We start from the raw sequence: 26448 nt of genomic DNA, 5'->3' as shown, positions 1-26448 counted from the left end.
AGAGAGAGAGAGAGAGAGAGAGAGGGAGAGAAAGAGAGAGAGAGAGAGAGAGAGAGAGAGAGAGAGAGAGAGAGAGAGGGAGAGAGAGAGGGAGAGAGAGAGAGAGAGAGGGAGAGAGAGAGAGAGAGAGAGAGAGAGAGAGAGAGAGAGAGAGAGAGAGAGAGAGAGAGAGAGAGAGAGAGAGAGAGAGAATAGGGAACAGAGATATATTATGGGGAGAATGAATGCGATTATACATTTGTTGTATTGTATACAGCAAATGTAGTGCTGTATTGAATAATTTGCTCCATTGTGTTCTGATCAGCCGGGCTGTGATTCATGCGTCAGAGTGCGTGCAGCGGCGCCCAACAGCCAGATTGACCAAACCGTTAATAGGGACGTTGATCCTCGGAACGAACTCAATTGTAACCTTGTGTAGGCAACTCTGCATGTGACTTCCCTCCATCCGGGCACTTCCTTTCTCACTGCAACCTTCCATTATATCCCGGATATACTCCCTCTCTATAATCCAGTGCCTTGATATATCCCCCCCCCCCGGTGCCTGCTTCTTCAGCTTCTGAATCACTTTTGTGGATTTTTTTTGGGGGTGAAGGAATGTGGGAAGATATGATCCAGTCAGCCTACTGATTCCTATCGTATTATGATAAGCAGACGATGAGTCACAATAGCGGGGCTGATGATATGATGACCAATCCACACTCATCAGAATATGAAGAAACGAAGCCGTTTCGGCCCGTCCCTGGACCATTATCAAGTCGTGTAATGAGAACTTTATTGTCGAACTTCATCGGGTTCATCCTGCTTACCTTTCCCTCTATACAAGCATGAAGGATTCTCACTTCACACAGTCATCTCTACTTCTTCTTCTCAATCATCTTTCTAATTGTCGTCTCCAGTATTTGACTTGGACTCTTAAGGGGGGGGGGGGGGTAGAAATAGCCTAAGCTACTCTATCCCTTTGAGATGTATTTTTTTTCCTTGTCTCAATAAACTTACTTGAAATTGAACTTGACTTGGACTCATGTTGGTGTCACTGTTTTGTTTTATAGGGCCTAGTGTCCGCTATCCTTGGGCCAGATTCACGAAGCAGTTACGTAAGCACTTACGAACGTGTACATCTTTCCTCAATCTTTGACGGCTTTGGTTACATTTATTAAACAGTTTGCAAGCATGAAAACTTCCCAAATCAACTGTTGTTATTGTTATCAACAGCCTCCTGGTGCTTCAGAGCTCATTAACTGTTTAATAATTGTAAACAAAGCCGCCAAAGATTGAGAAAAGATGTACAGGTTCGTAAGTGTTTGCGCAAGTGCTTTCGTGAATCTGGCCCCTTGTCTTGAACGCGTTTAGCGTCTGTCTGCGCGTTCTGAAGGACCCTGTTCTCTAACAACACCTTATGAGACTTACGTTATATTACTGCTCCCTCTGTCAGTATACAAGATATCTGGTCTGGGCCTTCTGTTTCCTTACAACTAATGTCAATACACATATTAATACATTTGAAAATGTTTATACATCTATTCATACATCTTGTGATTAACGGATATTCTGGGTGCCAACGTAGGTCATGTCGTGACAGGAGATACGAGAAAAATAACTTGAAAGCAATCTGGCAGGCATGGTAGACAAAGGTGGTTGAGCTGTAATGCCTGACTTAGGTTCTTGGGTGCGTGAAGGCTGACTTGAAGTTCAGTCCACCATCTCTCCCCATCTACCGTTCACGATGAAATAGTTCGCTAAATGCCGTAATTGCAAGTTAGTGAATCTTGTGTGAGATTGAAAGGCAATTTGAGCAGGCCAGCGTGTGCCCAATTCCCCCCCCCCCCCTCCCCATCCCCCCCTTCCCTTCCATCCCCCCTCCCTTCCATCCCCCCCTCCCTTCCATCTCCCCCTCCCTTCCATCTCTTCTCCCTCTCCATCCCCCCCTCTCCCTCTCCATCCCCCTCTCCCTCATCTCTTTGAAGCCCTCACAGCTGCGGAGCCTTTCAGCGTTCAGCCGTCAAAGACTCGCGATATGACTGTTGGTGATGGGAAGGGAAGCTCAGTGGCTCGATGTTGGACGGAGGTAAGAAAGGGAGGATAAAAGGCAGGTAGGTAGGTAGGTAGGTAGGAGAGACGGAATGTAGGACTATAGGAAGGACTGTAGGTAGATAGGTATGTCCTTGCTCCCATAGGTCACAACAGGTCATAGTGAAGGGTGGAATGGACGCAGGAGGGGAATAGTAGATGCTGGAGGGTTGCAGGTGACCCCCGCTACACGAGGTGAGTGGAGCAGCCCATCATTATACAAACAAGGTCTTGTAACCCCCATGTTACAGACTAGAGTAGGGGGAATGTATGGGTCTAATATTGGCATTTTTAGCCCTAGGGGATTTCCCTTACTGTCTTGACGCTTTCTCCTCATACCTACCTTACCTTAGCCCGAATGATATGAACTTAATTCAAATTTGTTTCATTCACTTCCACTTTGTATTGTTCAGCAGTTCCTAAAATGTCGTAACCAAACAGCGAATTTAATCGTAACTAGGCTTAACTACGCATAAATCGACGATTTTATTCTCCAATATTCCTCTCCCTGTCTTTATCTATTCTCTCCCTTCCTACTTTCCTAAACCCTCCCTACCTCCCTCCCTCTTTTTCCCTACCTCCCTCCCTCCTTCCCTCCCTCTCTTTCCCTACCTCCCTCCCTCCCTCTTTTGACAAAAAGTACCTTGAATTGCACAGCAACGAGTCATAACGACCTCTGGTCCACCAGCTTGTAGCAGTTGGCTCCGTCATGCAACTGTCTAGCCGCCCCCTAGCTGGTGAGGGGACAGCTGCTGCTGCTGCTGCTGCCGCTGCTGCTGCCGCTGCCTCCTCCACCACCCCCTTACCTGTCACCACTGTCATATTCTACCACCCCTCTCTCTCTCTCCCTTCATCTTCACTATTTCACCTATCACGTTTATCTTCTTGCAGTTTGCTTTCATCCTTTTTTCTTGCCTCCGTCGTTTTCTTTTGTATTTTTCATTTCCTCTCTGCTTCATGTCCCTCACCCCCCCCCCTCCTCTTCCATCTTCTTTCCCACGATGACTGTATTCTGACACCGTATCCTTTCTCCTCTTTCCCACGGCACTCTTTTCCTGCTTCTCTCTCTCTCTCTCTCTCTCTCTTTCTCTCTCTCTCTCTCTCTCTCTCTCTCTCTCTCTCTCTCTCTCTCTCTCTCTCTCTCTCTCTCTCTCTCTCTCTCTCTCTCTCTCTCTCTCTCTCTCTATCTGGCCCTCTTTTTTTCTCCTTTCTTTCCCTACTCCCTCTTACATCCTACATCATTCTCCTCGCCTCCTCCCCAACCTCTCTACTTCCCCTACTCTTCCTTCCCCTCCTCCCCCAACCTCTCTGCCTCCCCTACCCCTGCCTCCCCTACCCCTGCCTCCCCCCCCCCTGGGCACTGTCTGGGGCACTTCCCACCAAGTAAACAATGAAAGGAACTCACTTAACTCGTCATTTGATTAACGCTGATGTAGAGTGCCTAATGCTCTTTATGAGTTGGCACTCCTCACCCTCTTCTGGCTCAGGTCCATGGGCAGGGGATGAAGGGAGAGAGAGAGAGAGAGAGAGAGAGAGAGAGAGAGAGAGAGAGAGAGAGAGAGAGAGAGAAGAATGATTGAAAGTGACATAGGGAGAAAGAAAGACACGAGGAAGGAGTAAAGTATGAACTAGATTCTGGAGTTGGATTAAATAAGAAATGAGGAGGAATGAAATAAATACATGATAAAGAGATAGAGGAGGTTTATAATGATTATGAGTACAATCACTCTTAACGCCTGCTGTCCCTCACCCCCCCCCCTCTACCCCTCCCTCTTAAATAATGGTATGGGGGGCTTGCACAGATAAGAGACGCGCTCTGTCCTTCCCAGAAGCTGCCTTCAGCAATGCTTTGGCGATGTTCTCCACTATGGGACTATCCCATTTGGCCTGTTTGCCGTCGTTTGGATATATATATATATATATATATATATATATATATGGATATATATATATATATATGGATATATATATATATATATATATATATATATATATATATATATATATATATATATATATATATATATATATATATATGTCTTGATGTCAGGGGGGTTATTCACCTAGCATTTTCTTATTATGTTATTATAGACTTACTTACCCCCCCCCCCCCTCTCACGCCCTGAATCGTACTTAAGAAATTTGAATTTCAACTCTTGGGTCGAGCCTTTCAACTTTCAATCAATTAGTGAGCACGTGTGTGAATCCTCTTGCGTGTGTCCACTAGTATGTCTCTCTGCCGTTTCGGACGAACCGAAACGTCGTCGTCGTCCCTTTACTTTCTAGTGTGTGTAGTCTGGTCAACAAAGGGGTTATGGGTTCTGGGTTTATTTTAGCAACGTTTATTATTTGGAGGTTGTGCTCGTTGGTTGGTTTACCTTTGGAGGTTTTTAGAGGTTAGTTATTAGTTCTTTTGTTGCTTTGATTTTGTTGGTTAGTAACGTGCTTGGTTCTCGTAGGTGTCGGGTTATGTAAGATATGTTGTGGGTGGATATGTGATGTATTCTCCATGTTGTGGGTGGATATGTGATGTATTCTCCATGTTGTGGGTGGATATGTGATGTATTCTCCATGTTGTGGGTGGATATGTGATGTATTCTCCATGTTGTGGGTGTATATGTGATGTATTCTCCATGTTGTGGGTGGATATGTGATGTATTCTCCATGTTGTGGGTGGATATGTGATGTATTCTCCATGTTGTGGGTGTATATGTGATGTATTCTCCATGTTGTGGGTGCATATGTGATGTATTCTCCATGTTGTGTGTGTATATGTAATGTATTCTCCATGTTGTGGGTCTATATGTGATGTATTCTCTATGTTGTGGGTGTATATGTGATGTATTCTCCATGTTGTGGGTGCATATGTGATGTATTCTTCATGTTGTGTGTGTATATGTAATGTATTCTCCATGTTGTGGGTCTATATGTGATGTATTCTCCATGTTGTGGGTGCATATGTGATGTATTCTTCATATTGTGGGTGCATATGTGATGTATTCTTCATATTGTGGGTGTATATGTGATGTATTCTCCATTGGGTGGGTGTCATATGTATTATCCATTCATCTGATGTATTCTCCATGTTTTGGGTGTATATGTGATGTATTCTCCATGTTGTGGGGAGCGGGTTGACAGGTCAGCTGAGGCACTCCATGTCTCAGTGCACTGTTCTGTCTCCCATGTGATTGTCGATCCTGATCTAGGCGTCTGTGTTGTCCATTATGCTGCATAGTGCGACACCGAAACCTTGTGCGACTCCTAGCTGTGGCATCTTTGGTTTTCAGACTTGTGCACCAGACTTTGCGGCGAGATTAAAGGCTGAGGGAGATGGAGGGGGGAGATGTTGTGAGAAAAGTAGCCTTTATGAGGTGGAGACATCATGAATGAGGGAGGGGAGTGAGGGGTTGTGAGGGGGAATGAGGGAGAGAAGAGATGAAGGGAGGAACGTGTGACAGACGGCAGGAGAAGGGGTCAGGAAAGAGGGATATTAATGTGTGTGAGAGAATGGGGTGGGGAGAGGGGGGGGGGGGTAGTGGGGGGGGTGGGAGGAGGGGGAGTAGTGGGGGGGGAGGGGGAGTAGTGGGTGGGGGAGGGGGCAGTTGTGGTACTAGCCAACACCCTCTGGCACTGTGCCAGCCTTCCCGGTGTCTGGTGCCAACTTGGAGCATGGAGGCATAACCCAGAGTCGCGTCCGCCTCTCTCTCTCTCTCTCTCTCTCTCTCTCTCTCTCTCTCTCTCTCTCTCTCTCTCTCTCTCTCTCTCTCTCTCTCTCTCTTTCATATAACATTTATTACTAGATTCCCACACCTATTAAGAACAAGATTTGTGAAAATACTAGATAGGGTACCCGGATGTTCCCGGGTCTCTTTTCCCCCCCTCTCGTCTTTCCCAATCTCTCCTCTTCCTCTATCTCTTCTCTTCTCTCCCCTCCCTCTCCTTTCCTCTTTCCCCTCTCTCTGACATAGCGGAAAAACGGCTTAAAAAAATTAACGAAAACTTACTCCCAATCTCAGACTTCATGAGATTGGGGGAAATCCAGGAGATGATGTTTCTTATAAGGTCTTCCGGGAAACGTGTTGGGTCGACGAGTGGCCTATGACACTCACACACCAGCCCAGTGTCATCCCTAAAAGTTGGGCGAGGCTGTCGGGCCTTATGCGTCTACCCACCAACCATGGACAGATAGACATTATCTTTCATAGATGTAGATAGATGATCACTTCAGAGATCCACTATATGAACAAATGAAGATATGGATAAAAAATTAGTGAGGAGCTATGGGAGTAAGAAAATTAAAACAAGAATAAGGAAGAAAAGAACGGGAAGGACTCAAGGATGAAAGCGGGAAGTGGGAGAAGAGAAAAGAAAAGAAGAGATACGGCTTCGTGCCAGAGACATTATTGAGAGAGTTAAAGTTTGTGCCAATATAAGTAAAGAGGATTTGTGTGTACTGTGAGGAAGGGGGGGGGATGGGGGACACAGTCTATCTGTGTCTTTACTATTTGTGCCTGCAGAATCGAGCTGTTAGCTCTTGGACCCCGCCTTTCTAACCAGTCTGTTTGTCGTCTATTGTGTCCACTACATAAATTTCTCTCTAACATACACGCTCACACATCCCTAGGAAGCAGCCCGTAGCAGCTGGCTAACTTCCAGGTACCTATTTACTGCTAGGTAACAAGGGGCATCAGAGGGTGAAAGGAACTGCCCATTTGTTTCTGCCTGGCCCGGGAATCGAACCCGGGCCACAGAATTACGAGTCCTGCGCACTGTCTGCTCAGGTGAGTGTGTGTGTTTGTGTGTGTGTGTGTGTGTGTGTGTGTGTGTGTGTGTGTGTGTGTGTGTGTGTGTGTGTGTGTGTGTGTGTGTGTGTACTCACCTATTTGTACTCACGTATTTGTGCTTGCGAGGATTGAGCTTTGGCTCTTTGGTCCCGCCTCTAAACTGTCCGTGTGTGTGTGTGTGTGTGTGTGTGTGTGTGTGTGTGTGTGTGTGTGTGTGTGTGTGTGTGTGTGTGTGTGTGTGTGCGCGCGCGCGCGTGCGTGCGAGTCCAGAGGGCGTGTATGTATAGGCCGACTATATGAGCATAATTACCAAGAGGGACTATCTGGGTATATTCTATGTATACTAGTATGTATAAACGTATATCATCAGCGTTCATTATAAGATTTTATCTGATGTTTTATGCATTATTTTGTTCATACAAGCTATCACCTTATAGAGCTTTGACGTCATATAACGTCGACGACGTTTGATAGGTCACGTGACCTAGAGGAACCAATTGAAGATGAAATTGTGTGCTATATAGACATACTGGCCTAGCACTCCCTGAGAATTCCCTTCCTTCGTTATGTACCAGACCAAGCCACGCATGATTGGACTGTTGATTGTCACATGATTGTTTAACGTCACAGTGTGTGTGGTCACTAGACCACTGTGCTCTGGGAGACCTCTGCACTAGACCTTTGTGCTCTGGGAGACCTCTGCACTAGACCTCTGTGCTCTGAGAGACCTCTGTGCTCTGGGAGACCTCTGCACTAGACCTCTGTGCTCTGGGAGACCTCTGCACTAGACCTCTGTGCTCTGAGAGACCTCTGTGCTCTGGGAGACCTCTGTACTAGACCTTTGTGCTCTGGGAGACCTGTGCACTAGACCTCTGTGCTCTGAGAGACCTCTGTGCTCTGGGAGACCTCTGTACTAGACCTTTGTGCTCTGGGAGACCTCTGCACTAGACCTTTGTGCTCTGGGAGACCTCTGTACTACACCTCTGTGCTCTGGGAGACCTATACACTAGACCTCTGTGCTCTACAAGGGGGGACGAGGCCTCTGTGAAGACCCGACAGCTGGACCAGACCAAAGTTTTGATGGGGCGACGGTCTCCGTTGATTGCAGAAGCATCAGCGTTCTCATTTTTATGCTAAACTGGTCGATTATAAGACAGTTTCAAGTGCAAGACTAACAGAAAGTCTTAAGGTGTGTTTTTGATGAGTGACAAGAATTATCCAGCCTCTGTGACAGTGGTCAATATATCTGTCACTCCCAGTGACTCGCTTCCTGGTCCTGGACTTTAGCAATAAGTCATCTGGAGTCTGGAGGAGGAACTTGGATTATTTGAGACGTTATATATGACGTTATATTCAAGATATACATGCCTTCACATGCCCACTTGGGGGACTGTAAGCCCAAAAGATCTCAGTATATAGGCAAGACAACAATGTCTCTCTCAAGGCGATTAACAATGCACAAGCAGCAGGGCTCCATCAAGGAGCATATAATTTCCTCACGCATCTAGACCATCACCAGAGACATTTTAACAAGCAACACACAAATTACCCACAGATACAACGACAGCAGGAGACTCGACATCAGTGAGGCACTACACATCAAAAAGTCAACACCAGCAATCAACAGCCAATTAACACATAATTACATTCTACCCACTTCAAGACCCCGAACCAACACAGAGACAGTAGAAGCAAGAACCCTAGCTGGTTATGTTAAGAAAAATAGAAGCATAGAAAAATTATATTCTAAGATCAATATCAGCAATACGATCATATTTAACCAAATATGCTTATAGGAACGCCTACTGCCCAAGTATATAATCGTGCCTATAGCATATTTTTGTACAAATTCTATATATCTGATTAACATTGTAAGTTATAATTATTTCGGAAAAAGAACTAAATGAGATTGTAATAATTTTTCAAGTAAATTATATATTTTTTGATATCGGTGCTTTTCGATATTAATTGTATACATGGATGTATTATTTTTTTTATTCATGATGACCTGCGTTTAATTTACATCATTTTATGTCACTATTAAAGTATAATGTGTGGCTCAGAGGCTAATTTTGCCACAGATGTTTGTTTAATGAGCCTCGCGCATACTGTCAACCTTCCTTTGAAGGGATTATTTTTTTTTTTTTACAATAACCATATTATTATTTTTTTCATTATCCAGTATTGCTATAATGGCACTGTGTTACCAAATTTATATATATATATATATATATATATATATATATATATATATATATATATACAACTTTAGAACACTTTCCCACCAGGAGACTCGAACCCTAGCCAGCACAGAAGCCTTCCAGCAACTGGCATAACAGGTACGCCTTAACCCTCTCCACCACCGCTCAGACCCTTAAAAGAGATGGTAATTTCGGAGTATTTAAATACCCCAAAGATCAACACGGAGTATTTAAATACTCCGAAATTACCATCTCTTTTAAGGGTCTGAGCGGTGGTGGAGAGGGTTAAGGCGTACCTGTTATGCCAGTTGCTGGAAGGCTTCTGTGCTGGCTAGGGTTCGAGTCTCCTGGTGGGAAAGTGTTCTAAAGTTGTATACTTAACTCTCGTGTTTAGGAGAGTTGTGCCATATATATATATATATATATATATATATATATATATATATATATATATATATATATATATATATATATATATATATATATATACCTTCTAGGAGTTGACAGGACAGATTTTACAGTGTGACTAATGAACAAATGATGTAGTGTAGTGTAGTGTAGTGATGATGTTGTGTAGTGTAGTGATGATGTTGTGTAGTGTAGTGTGACTACTTCTTAATGTATGATACAATACCTGGCCTCTTACTGAACACATTACATTGGTGATACTATCGAGGGGGGAAGGTGAATTATCAGGGGGGGGGGAAGCGCCAAGCCATTACGACTATATAGCACTGGGAAGGGGGGTCAGGATAAGGATTTGGGATGGGACGGAGGGAAGGGAATGGAGTTTCTACGTAAAGACTGCGGTGATTTAGAGAGGAATTAAATGTCCTCAATATTGACGCTTCCTGGGACTAATCAGTATATATATATATATATATATATATATATATATATATATATATATATATATATATATATATATATATATATATATATATATCTGTTACGCGACAAACCGCCGGATTCCTGTCCCCGTCGAGGCCACTAGGGTTAGTGGCCCTCAGGTAAATCAGGTAAATATGGGGGTTGCCCAGGTTCTGATGCTTCTGATTAGTTAAAACTGCTGCATCTTTTTTTTTTTTACCTGATGGTGATTGGGAGAACATTACCTGGTGGTGATTGGAAGAACATTACCTGGTGGTGATTGGAAGAACATTACCTGGTGGTGATTGGGAGAACATTACCTGGTGATGATTGGAAGAACATTACCTGGTGATGATTGGAAGAACATTACCTGGTGGTGATTGGGAGAACATTACCTGGTGATGTTTGGGAGAACATTACCTGGTGGTGATTGGGAGAACATTACCTGGTGGTGATTGGAAGAACATTACCTGGTGATGATTGGAAGAACATTACCTGGTGGTGATTGGGAGAACATTACCTGGTGATGATTGGAAGAACATTACCTGGTGATGATTGGGAGAACAGTCTGGGAGATTGTTATGGGGTAGTTGGGCAGATGCTGTCCTATCCTTTATTACATCTACATTTCAAACTGTTTATTGAGTCATCTCTCAATAACTTGTTTGCCCAATTAATTCCATTGATTTACTTGTCTAACATTTTAAAGAGATTCTTTCCTAACTTATGACGCTTTTGTATCTAAATTTCTCATCTACTTCCCACTCATTCTGCTGTTCCCTCACTGTGAATTTTGTTCCATATCTCCTGTACAATGAGGCGCAGCTCTGTCGTTCCTCATAGCTCGAGTCTACTCATAAATGTGTCTTGTTGAATTATCTTTGTTTCGTTTTATAGTTGGTTGTCTTCAGGTGGAGGGTTCTATGTCTATTCAATTTTTTTCTTTACCATGCACCTCTATACCCATCCCGTGGGCGGTGGTGGGAAGGGTTACAGAGGCATATAATGGGTTCAGCAAACTGAACCCCAGAGCTCGTTTAGCTAAGCACGTGACAATCTTTTTTGAAGCTAGTTAAACAATTGTTAATGTTATATATATATATATATATATATATATATATATATATATATATATATATATATATATATATATATATATATATATATATACTTTTTACTTTCTTCTTTTTTTCTTTCTCTTTTTTTCTTCTTTTTCTTTTTATTTTCTTCTCCGAGGCTTTGGGTCCCCACATATATATATATATATATATATATATATATATATATATATATATATATAATGCATGAAGCACTTATACATTTCTTGGACTCCATTGATGGAGTTATCTCTGAATTCCGCGTTTTTTCACATTCCATTATATAATGACGAAAAGTATGCGAATAGTTCTGCTGACAGAGTTTACATTTAGTCAAATCTACATCAGCAGATGTCACAAACTCCCAGAGGTACTTGTATCCGAGCCTAAGCCTAGCAGTGGTAACATGTAGAAGTCTGCTAACCTTACTGGATGACCCATAGACAGACGTACAGTTCTATGGGTCATGGAACCATAATAAAATGATAATAGATGAAGCAACTGGTGTGAATTTCACTTTGCCTCAAGACTACATACTCACAAGTGGTGTTGACCAGACCACACACTAGAAGGTGAAGGGACGACGACGTTTCGGTCCGTCCTGGACCATTCTCAAGTCGATTGAGAATGGTCCAGGACGGACCGAAACGTCGTCATCCCTTCACCTTCTAGTGTGTGATCTGGTTAACATACTTTAGCCACGTTATTGTGACTCATCGCCTCACAAGTGGTGTTGTATGTTGTATGTAGGTTGTATTTAGCGCTCGGAAATCTCCCTTATCTCAGTTGGCGAGAGCGCACGCGTGTGCATGCGTGGGTGTGTGTGTGTGGGAAGGGTAGAGTGAATGGAAGGGCAATACTAGGATGATTGGGGATAGAGTTACCTGGTGTCTATTTCAGGGCAGACTGTCCGATATCAAAGAGCATTGATTACACACCCTCACTGGGAACGGTGGGGGTGTGTATTTATGTGTAATATTTATATTATATATATATATATATATATATATGTATATATATATATATATATATATATATATATATATATATATATATATATATATATATATATATATATATATTAGAGAGAGAGAGAGAGAGAGAGAGAGAGAGAGAGAGAGAGAGAGAGAGAGAGAGAGAGAGAGAGAAAGAGAGAGAGAGAAAGAGAGAGAGAGAGAGAGAGAGAGAGAGAGAGAGAGAGAGAGAGAGAGAGAGAGAGAGAGAGAGATTGATGACATATTTGATTGATTTATTGACTGATTTCATGACACTTTCCATGAAGGAATGGAGGGAGAACGTATAGAAAATAAAAAGAAGATGTGTGGGAGAGAGAGAGAGAGAGAGAGAGAGAGAGAGAGAGAGAGAGAGAGAGAGAGAGAGAGAGAGAAAGGTGTTGAGCTTCTTGTATATATGGACCTTCCACTGTGACTGCGTCTGACCAACTAGTCTATTATTGTTGGCATCCCGTTAAAGGAGCTTGTAACACCCGTCACCTGAATAACCAGCCAGCAAGCCTCACCCTTTATACCCCCGATGTCCGTGACACTTTCCAAAGTGTCTTCAGCTAAGAGGTAAAGGTGGACACTTTGTCCATCGGAGCCAATCACACCTCAAGAGGCCAACCTGGTCCCTTGTGATTGGTTCAGACTCTTTTTTCTCTCTAAAACCACAGCCAATAAACAGCTTTCTCTGTGTCTGTCTCTGTCAGTCTCTCTTTCTCTCTCTCATATGTGTGATCATTACACATATGTAATGATCACACACAAACTATCACACAACGATCCATCCACATACACATGTTACTAAACTAAACTAAACTAAAGCCCCGAAATCATCTCAAGATAACCTCAAGATAACCTCAAGATCTTCCTGTGGGAACGATAGCATAACCTAGCAGGTGAAATAGGTTAATGTGTTGCATATATAATCACATTTGCTAGTTGCTAACGAGCAACGCTCAACACATTCAACACCTTACTAACACAGGCGAGTGACGTGATCTATGTTACCTCGGCCGTCACTTGTTGCGGGTGTTGAATGGGCGAGAATACCTGCCAGATCACTCACAGCTCCCCATGTTGAGAGACTAATAAGTTGCAGACCCCTTGGCGCAGTGGTATTACACTCGTCACGCGCGATTTGGTGTGGGTTCGTAGCCTGGCTGGGGAGGATTGACTAGGCACCAATACGCCTATATTCACCCAGTAGTAAATGGGAACCTGGTTGTTAATTAAACGATTTGGCGGGTGGTATTCCGGGAGAATTGAGGATTAAGAACCTGCCCGAACCGCTTTGGCAGGTCCTTAATCCTCCGGCCTTGGGTGCCACTGGCTTTACAAGACTGCTACAGCTTCTCTGATGGCTTGTGTATGGTAGTGTGGACGGTGTGTGTGTGTGTGTGTGTGTGTGTGTGTGTGTACTCACCTATATGTACTCACCTATATGTGCTTGCAGGATCGAGCATTGACTCTTGGATCCCGCCTTTCTAGCTATCGGTTGTTTACAGCAATGACTCCTGTCCCATTTCCCTATCATACCTAGTTTTAAAAGTATGAATAGTATTTGCTTCCACAACCTGTTCCCCAAGTGCATTCCATTTTTCTACTACTCTCACGCTAAAAGAAAACTTCCTAACATCTCTGTGACTCATCTGAGTTTCCAGTTTCCACCCATGTCCCCTCGTTGTGTGTGTGTGTGTGTGTGTGTGTGTGTGTGTGTGTGTGTACTCACCTAATTGTACTCACCTAATTGTGCTTGCGGGGGTTGAGCTTTGGCTCTTTGGTCCCGCCTCTCAACCGTCAATCAACTGGTGTACAGATTCACAGATTCCAGATGTGTGTGTACTCACCTAGTTGTACTCACCTAGTTGTGTCTGCAGGATCGAGCATTGACTCTTGGATCCCGCCTTTCGAGCATCGGTTGTTTACAGCAATGACTCCTGTCCCATTTCCCTATCATACCTGGTTTTAAAATTATGAATAGTATTTGCTTCCACAACCTGTTCCTGAAGTGCATTCCATTTCCCCACTACTCTCACGCTAAAAGAAAACTTCCTAACATCTCTGTGACTCATCTGAGTTTCAAGCTTCCATCCATGTCCTCTCGTTCTGTTACTATTCCGTGTGAACATTTCGTCTATGTCCACTCTGTCAATCCCTCTGAGTATCTTATACGTTCCTATCATGTCCCCCCTCTCCCTTCTTCTTTCTAGTGTCGTAAGGCACAGTTCCCTCAGGCGCTCCTCATACCCCATCCCTCGTAGCTCTGAGACGAGTCTCGTTGCAAACCTCTGAACCTTTTCCAGTTTCATTATATGCTTCTTCAGATGGGGACTCCATGATGAGGCGGCATACTCTAAGACTGGCCTCACGTAGGCAGTGTAAAGCGCCCTAAATGCCTCCTTACTTAGGTTTCTGAATGATGTGTGTGTGTGTGTGTGTGTGTGTGTGTGTGTGTGTGTGTGTGTGTGTGTGTGTGTGTGTGTGTGTGTGTGAGTGTGTCTGTCACTCGTGTGTGGCGGCCATTCGCGCCACCACTGTAGATAGCGAGCTGCGTGAGACATCACAGATGTGCTGGGGTGTTGCACACTGCTGCTCGTGGCTACAGAGCGAGCAACGCAGGTGGTGGGAGCACGCAACACATGCGGGGTAACATGTGTATGTGGCTGGCTGGTGACATCACGGGGCGGCAGCTGGTGGCGGCACACGTTGGCGGCGAAGCGGCAAAAGACAATGTGCGACTTGCAGTAAAGTCACTTCACGCGAAACTGGTGTTGAGGCGAATTCTGCACACACACACACACACACACACACACACACACACACACACACACACACACACACACACACACACTCACACACACTTTGGTCCGTCCTGGACCAAAGTCGACCCTAATGACTCTGATTTCACAAGTTCCCTCGTTCCTGTCAGTTTCTTTGTCAACGTATCCCTGTCGTATTAATAAACCATGAATACTTTGTATGTGGTGATCATATCTTGCCTGTTTGTCCTTCCTTAGTGATGTGAGGTTTACCGCCTTTAATCATCCTTCGTAACTCATGGCTGTCAGCTAGGAGATTAGTCTGCGGGCATACTTGTGAACTCATCCTAGCTATATTTTACATTTGACGATCTACTGATGCTCTGATTGGGATTGACAATCGACTTGAGAATGGTCCAGGACGGACCGAAACGTCGTCGTCCCTTCACCTTCTAGTGTGTGGTCTGGTCAACATACTTCAGCCACGTTATTGTGACTCGTCGCCTGCATATGGTCTTCCTAAGACAGAAATCGGCCCTCTGGTATGATTGTTTTTCCTGACGTCTAGAAGGGGTTTTCCACCCGGCCTTTTGTTTCCAGCATCCTGCATCATTACCTTGCACTGGCGGTAGCTGATGTCTTGCTGCCGCTTCTTAGATCATTCTTGCAGACTGCAGAGGTGTGGCTGTGGCTTCATACAGTCTCTGATCTTTGCGAGTTACCTAATTGTGTACTCACCTGGTTGTGCTTGCGGGGGTTGAGCTCTGGCTCTTTGGTCCCGCCTCTCAACTGTCAATCAACTGGTGTACAGGTTCCTGAGCCTACTGGGCTCTTTCATATCTACTTTTGAAACTGTGTATGGAGTCAGCCTCCACCACAATGCATTCAATCTGTGGACTACTCTGAAATGTGTGTGTAAATGTGTATTTACTATCTGTATTTACTATTTGTATCTGCAGAATCAAGCTAGTAGCTCTTCGACCCCGTCTTTCAAACCAATTTATTTTTTCTCTATTATGTCTACTACACATATTTCTCTCTAACACGCGCACACACGCACACACACACACACACACACACACACACACACACACACACACACACACACACACACATACACACACACACACACACACACACACACACACACACACACACACACACACACACACACACACACATACACACATACACACATCCCCAGAGTTCAACATGCCCTACACATCCCCGTAGCAGCTGTCTGACTCCCAGGTACCTATTTAATGCTAGGTGAACAGGTGCATCAGGGGGTGAAAGAAACTGCTTATTTGTTTCCGCCATCGCCGGGAATCGATCCCGGGCCATAGGATTACGAGCCCAAGCGCTGTCCACTCAGCCACAGGCCCCAGGGAGTGTGTGTGTGTGTGTGTGTGTGTGTGTGTGTGTGTGTGTATGTGTGTGTGTGTGTGTGTGTGTGTGTGTGTGTGTGTGTGTGTGTGTGTTTGGTAAAACGTCAGTCAGGCAGCAGCCACTACAACACAGTGACGTCAACCAGGCAGCAGCCACTACAAGTGACGTCAGCCAGGCAGCAGCCACTACAAGTGACGTCAGCCAGGTAGCAGCCACTACATGTGACGTCAGCCAAGCAGCAGCCACTACAACATGTGACGTCAGCCAGGCAGCTGCCACTACAACATGTGACGTCAGCCAGGCAGCTGCCACTACAACATGTGACGTCAGCCAGGCAGCTGCCACTACAACATGTGACGTCAGCCAGGCAGCAGCCACTACAACACAGTGACGTCAGCCAGGCAGCAGCCACTACAAGTGACGTCAGCCAGGCAGCAGCCACTACAAGTGACGTCAGCCAGGCAGCAACCACTACAACAAGTGACGTCAGCCAGGCAGCAGCCACTACAAGTGACGTCAGCCAGGCAGCAGCCACTACAAGTGACGTCAGCCAGGCAGCAGCCACTACAACATGTGACGTCAGCCAGGCAGCAGCCACTACAACATGTGACGTCAGCCAGGCAGCAGCCACTACAACACAGTGACGTCAGCCAGGCAGCAGCCACTACAGTCTGGCTGACTGTCAGGTAAACACACACTCGTGGCCAGCCTTCCCACCTCCAGCAAGTCAGCTTTAACACGATCAATAAGAATTATTCAACTGCAGGAGAAAGAGAGGGAGAGAGGAGGGAGAGAGAGAGAGGGGGCAGAGGGAGGGAGGAGAGAGAGAGAGGGGGGGCAGAGGGAGGGAGGAGAGAGAGAGAGGGGCTCGAGTTTCATTTAGATAACGAAGGTGAAGAGGGAGGGAGAGAGAGAGACGGTAAGGCTATATAACGAGACGGGGGAGGATATAGACAGCGAGAGAGAAATATAGACAGCGAGAGAAAGAGATAGATGGATAGAGAGAGACCGGGGGGGGGGATAGAGAGCGAGTGCCAGTGAAACTGATTTGCTGAAAGCAAAACTATGCCAGATTGTGTAATACACGTGGATCTGAGTGATATATATAGGTTGTGAGTGCTCCCTGGGTGTTGTGAGTGCTCCCTGGGGGTTGTGATTGCTCCCTGGGTGTTGTGAGTGCTCTCTGGGGGTTGTGAGTGCTCCCTGGGGGTTGTGAGTGCTCCCTGGGGGTTGTGAGTGCTCCCTGGGGGGTTGTGAGTGCTCCCTAGGGGTTGTGAGTGCTCCCTGGGGGTTGTGAGTGCTCCCTGGGGGGTTGTGAGTGCTCCCTGGGGGTTGTGAGTGCTCCCTGGGGGGTTGTGAGTGCTCCCTGGGGGTTGTGAGTGCTCCCTGGGGGTTGTGAGTGCTCCCTGGGGGTTGTGAGTGCTCCCTGGGGGGTTGTGAGTGCTCCCTGGGGGTTGTGAGTGCTCCCTGGGTGTTGTGAGTGCTCCCTGGGGGGTTGTGAGTGCTCCCTAGGGGTTGTGAGTGCTCCCTGGGGGTTGTGAGTACTCCCTGGGGGTTGTGAGTACTCCCTGGGGGTTGTGAGTGCTCCCTGGGGGGTTGTGAGTGCTCCCTGGGGGTTGTGAGTGCTCCCTGGGTGTTGTGAGTGCTCCCTGGGGGGTTGTGAGTGCTCCCTAGGGGTTGTGAGTGCTCCCTGGGGGTTGTGAGTACTCCCTGGGGGTTGTGAGTACTCCCTGGGGGTTGTGAGTGCTCCCTGGGGGTTGTGAGTGCTCCCTTGGGGTTGTGAGTGCTCCCCGAAGGTTGTGAGTGCTCTCTGGGGGTTGAGAGTCTGTGGAACATACAAGTTTCTGTGGGGGACATACAAGTTTCTGTGGGGGACATGCAGGTTTCTGTGGGGGGACATACAAGTTTCTGTGGGGGACATACAAGTTTCTGTGGGGGACATACAAGTTTCTGTGGGGAACATACAAGTTTCTGTGGGGGACATGCAGGTTTCTGTGGGGGGACATACAAGTTTCAGCAAAGGGCACCAATCTATTCTCAGATTAGCTTAAAACGTCAGTTATGTTGGGAATATTGCTTGACACGATTAGTACAAATGTCATTCGTCCCTGTGAACGACAGATTACCAATTGACACACACATCACGGCTTTAGAAAATGACAAGTCGTGCTTGACCAATATGTCGTCAGATATCGTCAAGCACGACTAATCAGCCGTGCTTTGACTGATATCTTTGATATCTTCTTCTCCACGTAGAAGACCCTGTTGAAGGTGACGTTGAGCTTCAGGAAGAAGGCTTTTGATATCCTTCCGCATGATATATAAATAAAATAGTGACACATGGTAGATTAACACACAAGGTAGACTGATAAAATAGTAGTATATGGTAGATATTGTGAGAGATACAACAGTTCATATCATGTATATATTCCATCCGTAGCGGTTATCTTGAGATGATTTCGGGGCTTTTTTTTAGTGTCCCCGCGGCCCGGTCCTCAACCAGGCCTCCACTCCCAGGAAGCAGCCCGTGACAGCTGACTAACACCCAGGTACCTATTTTACTGCTAGGTAACAGGGCAAATGCAATCATGACAGGTTCAGATTAAGAGGTTATCTTTATTTGCGTATTGCGTAGATCTTATTACAACATTGTTCATTGCTCTCACAAAATAAGTGCACGCTTCCTGCAACATTTGTGAAATAAATCGTTGTATAACTTACATATAATAGTTGGAACACGTGTTTAAAGGATTGCATGGATTGCTTTTTTTATCTTTATTTAATAAAAATACAATACAAATCATATAACGTTATCCATGGATTGTTGTAAAGGATAAAATGTGGATAAAATGGTCACAAACTCGTGCATAGAATCTTTTCAAAACTTCCATATAATTTTTGAAAACGTACATATATAACCTCCAAAACGTACATATAATTATTGCAAAACATGCATATAATTGTGACAAACATACATATAATAAATATAAAAGGTGTGTATAATCACTGAAATAGTAGCATGCAATAGTTGCAAAACATACATATAATATTGCAAAACTACATATAATTGTTACAAAACGCGACATTATAATCGTTGCGAACACATGTAAGTTTTTCTGAAATTTTTAAAATTTTCTTTTTTCAAAATTTTCTTTCTTGTCAAAGATTGTATTCCTCTATGTAAACACAGATAAAACAAACAAACGAAACAAATAAAGCTTATAAACAGACCACATAACGAGGCAATATATAATATAAATATATAAACTATAAAATATATAAACTATAAAAGACCTGAGGTAAATGTGCACTTAAGTTTTTAAAGGAGGTGGGTGAAGAACTCATTGGGAAAATTAAAGACTCAAGAGCGGCCAGTTTACGTAATAATTCAGCCATTTACAAACTGCTAACTATAAAAAGCATTTTCTGGACAATAGCACTACATTTCTTAAACACTTTTCGACTTGTACTTAATTAACTTTGGACAAATGTATCAATTTTTTTTTAAGTACAATGGACCAATGCTTCTTCCAAGGTGATTAGCATTAATGACACTTTAGTTAAATTGAGTATCAAATCTCCACGACCCCTATTTCTGACAAGCTCTTTCTCCGTCAAGCCCGTGCTCCGTCAAGCCCGTGCTCCGTCAAGCCCGTGCTCCGTCAAGCCCGTTCTCCCTGTCAAGCCCGTGCTCCGTCAAGCCCGTGCTCCGTCAAGCCCGTGCTCCGTCAAGCCCGTGCTCCGTCAAGCCCGTGCTCCGTCAAGCCCGTTCTCCCTGTCAAGCCCGTGCTCCGTCAAGCCCGTGCTCCGTCAAGCCCGTTCTCCCTGTCAAGCCCGTGCTGCGTCAAGCCCGTGCTCCGTCAAGCCCGTTCTCCCTGTCAAGCCCGTGCTCCGTCAAGCCCGTGCTCCGTCAAGCCCGTTCTCCCTGTCAAGCCCTTCTTCGGGGCAAGACCCATCCGGCAAATAATGTTTCATTCGATTCAGATTCTCCATCCGGTCAGCTCCCTTGTCAGTATTGATTAGCAGGAAATATGTCCATTTAACCATTCTCTTTTCATCTCCCTCTCCGTCCCTTCCTGTTACTCTTCCTTCCTGTCTCTTCCTGTTACTCTCCCTCTCCGTCCCTTCCTGTTACTCTTCCTTCCTGTCTCTTCCTGTTACTCTCCCTCTCCGTCCCTTCCTGTTACTCTTCCTTCCTGTCTCTTCCTGTTACTCTCCCTCTCCGTCCCTTCCTGTTACTCTTCCTTCCTGTCTCTTCCTGTTACTCTCCCTCTCCGTCCCTTCCTGTTACTCTTCCTTCCTGTCTCTTCCTGTTACTCTCCCTCTCCGTCCCTTCCTGTTACTCTTCCTTCCTGTCTCTTCCTGTTACTCTCCCTCTCCGTCCCTTCCTGTTACTCTTCCTTCCTGTCTCTTCCTGTTACTGCGCGGCCCATTAATACTGGAGTATAATACTCTTTAATAATAATATAATAATAATCTATAATAAGTATAGTATAATAATCATGGGTATAATACTCTTTAGCTCCCCTATAGTCTATATATCACTTGGACTAGAACCTCTTGTGTTGTGAGTCCAAAAACCAATGTGTTGTGAGATCTGGGACAGCTGGGTTTTTGTTTTGGGATTTCGGTTTTTTGGGTTTTTTTTTGGTCTTCCTATGATCACCTGTTTTATAACCCCAGGACCAGCTGTTTAATTTTTTGTTGGCCAAGGTAAAATATAAGATAAGGTGTTTATCAGGAGAAAGCGTCAAGCTATTATGACTAAATAGCACTTGGAAGGCTTATGAGGATAAGGATTTGGGATAGGGCGGAGGGAAATAATGTTGCCCAATCACTTAGACGGTCGGGGGGACCTGTATGGCGCGAGACCGTCGCTCTATCGTCCAGCTCAAGTGGTTGGGCATTAGACCACCTGTTTTCTCCGTCGAAAACCTGCTGTTTTCTTACGCCAAGACCAGCTGTTGTCTCGAGCTTGGGCCAGCTGTTTTTTTTGTGGGTCAGGTCCAGCTGTTTAGTTGGGCCAGGACTTGATATGTCAGGATGAAAAAGACTGAAGTCACTACCAGATAAGAGGAAGTCAAGATCAGAAAGGATAAATTATCCCGAGAGATAAACTTAGCAATGAACTGGGCAAAGTCAATATCGGGGCTGGATAAAGTTTCCAGAACGAGAAAAGTCAGAATCAGAAAGAATAACCGTAAAAGATAATCAGGTCCTGGAAGGAGGAAGTTATGACCAGGAGAGATAAAGAACTCCAAAAACGATATCCTTATCCTTCCTGTATCAGGAAGGATAAGGTCAGGATCAGGATGGATACAGCCAGTTCCAGGAAGGATAAAGTCAGTATTAAGGAGGATTAAATTAAGTGATAATGAACAGCACTACAAAATCCACATACACGTGGCACCAAGTACACATACACGTGGCACCAAGTACATATACACGTGGCACCAAGTACATATACACGTGGCACCAGGTACATATACACGTGGCACCAAGTACATATACACGTGGCACCAAGTACATATACACGTGGCACCAGGTACATATTCACGTGGCACCAAGTACATATACACGTGGCACCAGGTACATATACACGTGGCACCAAGTACATATACACGTGGCACCAAGTACATATACACGTGGCACCAAATACATATACACGTGGCACCAAGTACATATACACGTGGCACCAAATACATATACACGTGGCACCAAGTACATATACACGTGGCGCCAAGTACATATACACGTGGCGCCAAGCACGTCTTCATATACACACAGACCTTTCATGCGAGGAAAAAAATACCCGACAGAGGGCACTGCACATTGTTGCTGTAATTTCTTTTATTAGTATTATTATTATTAGTATTATTATTAGTAGTATTATTATTATTAGCATTATTATTCTTGGCCAGTTACCCTCTTAGAATATTATGTCTTATGTTATTTCCGCTGCTCTGTCTTACCTTCAAGATGGCCAGGTCAACTTTCCTCTTGGCTCTCTCCCTTCAACTACGAGAACGAGCCTTGATGCATGTCTTTGGACCTTGGTTCGGTTCCATTCCGGAGCTGCACACTCATTTTTGAGTCTTGCGTAGGTTGTATTCGGTATGCCTCTTTTTTTTCAAGTATCTAAGGCAATTCGGACACCTCCAAGTTTGGTGTAGAATAAAGTTATTCCGTTATTCCACTAACGTTATTCCGCCAATGATCCATACAATGATCAATGATTTATACCTGATCAACCAGGCTGTGACTCATACGTCAGGCTGCGAGCAGCCGCGTCTAACAGCCTGGTTGATCAGTCCAGCAACCAGGAGGCGGGGACACTAAGCCCCGGAAGCACCTCAAGGTAACCTCAAGGTATTGTGTGCCCGCAGTCTATCTTAGATAGTACCATAGTTACTAGCTGCCTCTGTAACTACTGTACTTCAGCGCATCTGCAGTTACCATAGTTACAGGCGGAGGTAGTTACATAGTTATGCCAGGTAGGCGTGAAGGAGTAACCAAGAAGAACTAGTAGTAAGAGAAGAGGAAAGAGAATGAAGAAAATATTTAAATACTTCACTGGGTATCCGTAATGGCATGTCCTCTTGGAACATAGAAAACGGAGATATAATTGTAAATTATGCTTATATTAAAAAAAATCATGGTTGATTAAGATTGAGAGAGGAAGTGGTTCTTAATGAGCTCTCCGATGGGTGCTTGTTCAGACCAGTGGGTGCTTGTTCAGACCAGTGGATGCTTGTTCAGACCAGTGGATGCTTGTTCAGACCAGTGGGTGCTTGTTTAGACCAGTGGGTGCTTGTTCAGACCAGTGGGTGCTCGTTCAGCACCCACTGGTCTGAACAAGCACCCACTGTTCAAAACAAGCACCCACAGGTCTGAACAAGCACCCACAGGTCTAAACAAGCACTCACTGGTCTAAACAAGCACCCACTGGTCTGAACAAGCACCCACTGGTCTGAACAAGCACCCACTGGTCTGAACAGGTACCCACTGGTCTGAATAATTTGATTGTGCTTCCAGTTCTGAGAGTCCTTCTAATGTGGGATTTCTTGTCATTTTTCAGGTAAGTCATGAGGCGTCGAGGATTCTTGCAGTAGGATTAGAATCAGCTGTAAGTAATGTCTCTGGTGAGTATGTGTTGGTTTCGACTTTGGACATGTTGGTCTCATGTTTCGACATGTTGGCCTCGAGTTTGGACATGTTGGTCTCATGTTTCGACATGTTGGTCTCGAATTTCGACATGTTGGCCTCGAGTTTCGACATGTTGGTCTCCAGTCTCGACATGTTGCTCTCCTGTTTCGACATGTTAGTGTTGTGTTTATGTTCATAAAACACACCAGACTGTTGTGAGATGCCCTAAGCCCACATCAGACACACACACACCTGCCAGTCAGGTGTGTGAGGAAACAATCCACAGGAAAGCCTCGATGATGCTATATATATATATATATATATATATATATATATATATATATATATATATATATATTACAGGAGATTCCCTGAACGCTGCAGAAAAAAATCTCACAATATCAAATCATGAATTTAAACAGCGAAGACCACTGTTAAAGACAGACGCTAAAAATACCAACCACTCTAGAATGTCTGGGAAGTAATAACCTACACACCAGGGAGAGGCTCTGGACCAATAGAAATTTGTCCTACAGGAGAGAGGGTTGTCATAGGTCGGTGGATATGAATATGAAAGAACACGAAGCTGGCGGGAAACGAAGGTATATTTTTAGGAACTGATGAAGAGCGACTTTTGAAGGTAAAACTGAGAGTGTGGCTGAAGAACTGACTGTGGGAAAGGATGCTGAAATATACATTTCAGGATTCCCAGTACATTCACATTCCAGGATTCCATTCCACCTCTTCCATTCAACATCCCTTTCCCCCCCCTCCCTCGGTTCATTTTGAGATGCTGCTCTGTCTGTCTGTCTGTCCCTCTCTCAAAACTCCTCTAACAAGATTTGGTAAAAAAAAGTATTCAGTATACAGCAGGGAAAGGTTGCAAGTTTGTCTCTGTGTGTCGCTGATAACCTGGCTCACATTGCAAATATTTGTGTTAGTGGGGCTTAGGGAGCACCTTTGGTGTGTGTGTGTGTGTGTGTGTGTGTGTGTGTGTGTGTGTGTGTGTGTGTGTGTGTGTGTGTGTGTGTGTGTGTGTGTGTACTTACCTAATTGTGCTTGCGGGGGATGAGCTCTGGCCCTTTGGTTCCGTCAATCAACTGGTGTACAGATTCCAGAGCCTACTGGGCTCTATCATATCTACATTTAAAACTGTGTATGGAGTCAGCCTCCACCACATCACTGCCTAATGCATTCCACCTGTTAACTACTCTGACACGGCCAGGATACGATACTAGATTCCCATACCTATCCTGTGTGGACCCCATCCCCCATCCTGTGTCTTAGTGGACTCCAACCCCATCCTTTGAATGGTATTGAGCCCCTTTACCCAGCCTGTGAGCCGAAGTGGACCCCCCCCCCCTAACCATCCAACGAGCAGTAGTGGGCGAATAGTCCATAGAATGATTCGACCAGTTTTCACAACTTGGATAAGTCAAAGAGCTTGACACGTGACAGTCACCTATCGTTGGTTCCCATTCTCCAAGTAAATTGAATTTAACGTTGACTTCCACACTTTATCTCGTGGACAGACCCAAGAGAACAGCAGTGGGATCTTTCCACGTATTAAATATTGTATTGGATAGTTACCTTACGTTAATTTCGGAGATCAACGTCCCCGTGGCCCGGTCTCCGAGCAGGCCTCTTGGTTGATGGTCTGGTCAAGCAGGCTGTTGGAACGCGACTGCTAGCAGCCTGACGTATGAACAACAGCCTGGTCGATCAGGTATCCTTTCGATGCCTGATGGCAATTTAACACTTAATTATAAGGAGGTTCTACGGTATTTGATAACTTTTGACTTTCTTAACAAGGTCAATAGTCACCTGTATATGTATATGTATATATACATATGTATATGTACATATGTATATGTACACTTGCTCATCCTTCCTCAAGCCTGGCGACTTTGTTCTACATTTATTAATTCTTCTAGCTTCGAAGCTTCGAAGCTCAAAGTTATTATTGTTAGAGAGAAGCTTATAGGGTTTCAAAGCTCGTAAACGGTTTACAATATGTAAACAAAGCCGCCATGATTGACGAAGGCTGTACAGGTTGTGTAAATATTTCCTACCATAAGTTCACCACCCCCCCCCCCCTCTGTTCTTCACCCTCTGGAGTGTACATTAGAGTATTAACAAAAAATAAAAATGTGTGCATAAATGTACGATATAAAGCAAATAGTACACGGGGATTTATTTATAGAAACGTAAGCAAGAAAATAGTAATGAATAAACATAAGAGAAACAAATGTTGTTTAGCTTTACCCAGCTGTTGTGCCGATCAAACCACACATCACAAGATAGAGAAACTACGATGTTTCCGTCGTCGTAGGCCACTCCGTCGTGGCCCACTCCGTCGTGGCCCACTCCGTCGTGGCCCACTCCGTCGTGGCCCACTCCGTCGTGGCCCACTCCGTCTTGGCCCACTCCGTCGTGGCCCACTCCGTCGTGGCCCACTCCTCCGTCTTGGCCCACTCCGTCTTGGCCCACTCCGTCTTGGCCCACTCCGTCTTGGCCCGCTCCGTCTTGGCCCACTCCGTCTTGGCCCGCTCCGTCTTGGCCCGCTCCGTCTTGGCCCACTCCGTCTTGGCCCACTTAGATTCCGCGGCTCAATTTAGATGATCACCGGACTGTATAATGAAAAAAAAATCATTTGAATATATAGAGAGAAGCAGGTCAAAGTTCCTCCCAGGAATTAGAAGCCTTCCTTGTGAGAAAAAAATGAGGTCAAGACACCTTAATTTACAGAACTGAGGAGCACAAACGGACGACACGGTCCCGTAAACGTGTTATTATTAATATAAGTGTTAAATATACCAATATAAAACTCAACATGAAACACTGGATAAGGTTAGATTCAGGAAAGAACTGGGTAAATAATTATTTGAGAATAGCTTATCATAACAGCCTTAAGATAGCTGGATTTATCGCTGGATTTCATCGCTGGATCGCTGGATTTATTCAGGCGAAAGATAGTCATATATATGTCTGCTTCGTAAATAGAATCTACTTCATATGGATAAGTTTCTCTTGTTATTATGTACCTTTAACTTGATGTTTCTCTACCATCAGGTACAATGTATATATATATATATATATATATATATATATATATATATATATATATATATATA

General features: G+C 44.7%; 1 protein-coding gene across 1 annotated transcript in view; it reads left to right on the top strand.

Annotated features, from left to right (window-relative positions):
• Window positions 1–25936, top strand: part of LOC123749234 (pneumococcal serine-rich repeat protein-like) — a 69300-nt gene extending 43364 nt beyond the window's left edge. The window contains exons 5-6 of the mRNA XM_069314523.1: window positions 23247–23310; window positions 25647–25936. Of these exons, the coding sequence (XP_069170624.1) occupies window positions 23247–23310; window positions 25647–25936 (354 nt within the window). The remainder of the gene's footprint in view (window positions 1–23246; window positions 23311–25646) is intronic.
• Window positions 25937–26448: the final 512 nt, after the last annotated feature.

Source organism: Procambarus clarkii, chromosome 7 (assembly GCF_040958095.1).
Source record: "Procambarus clarkii isolate CNS0578487 chromosome 7, FALCON_Pclarkii_2.0, whole genome shotgun sequence".
NCBI lineage: Eukaryota > Metazoa > Arthropoda > Malacostraca > Decapoda > Cambaridae > Procambarus > Procambarus clarkii.
This window is presented reverse-complemented; position numbering and strand designations above follow the sequence as displayed.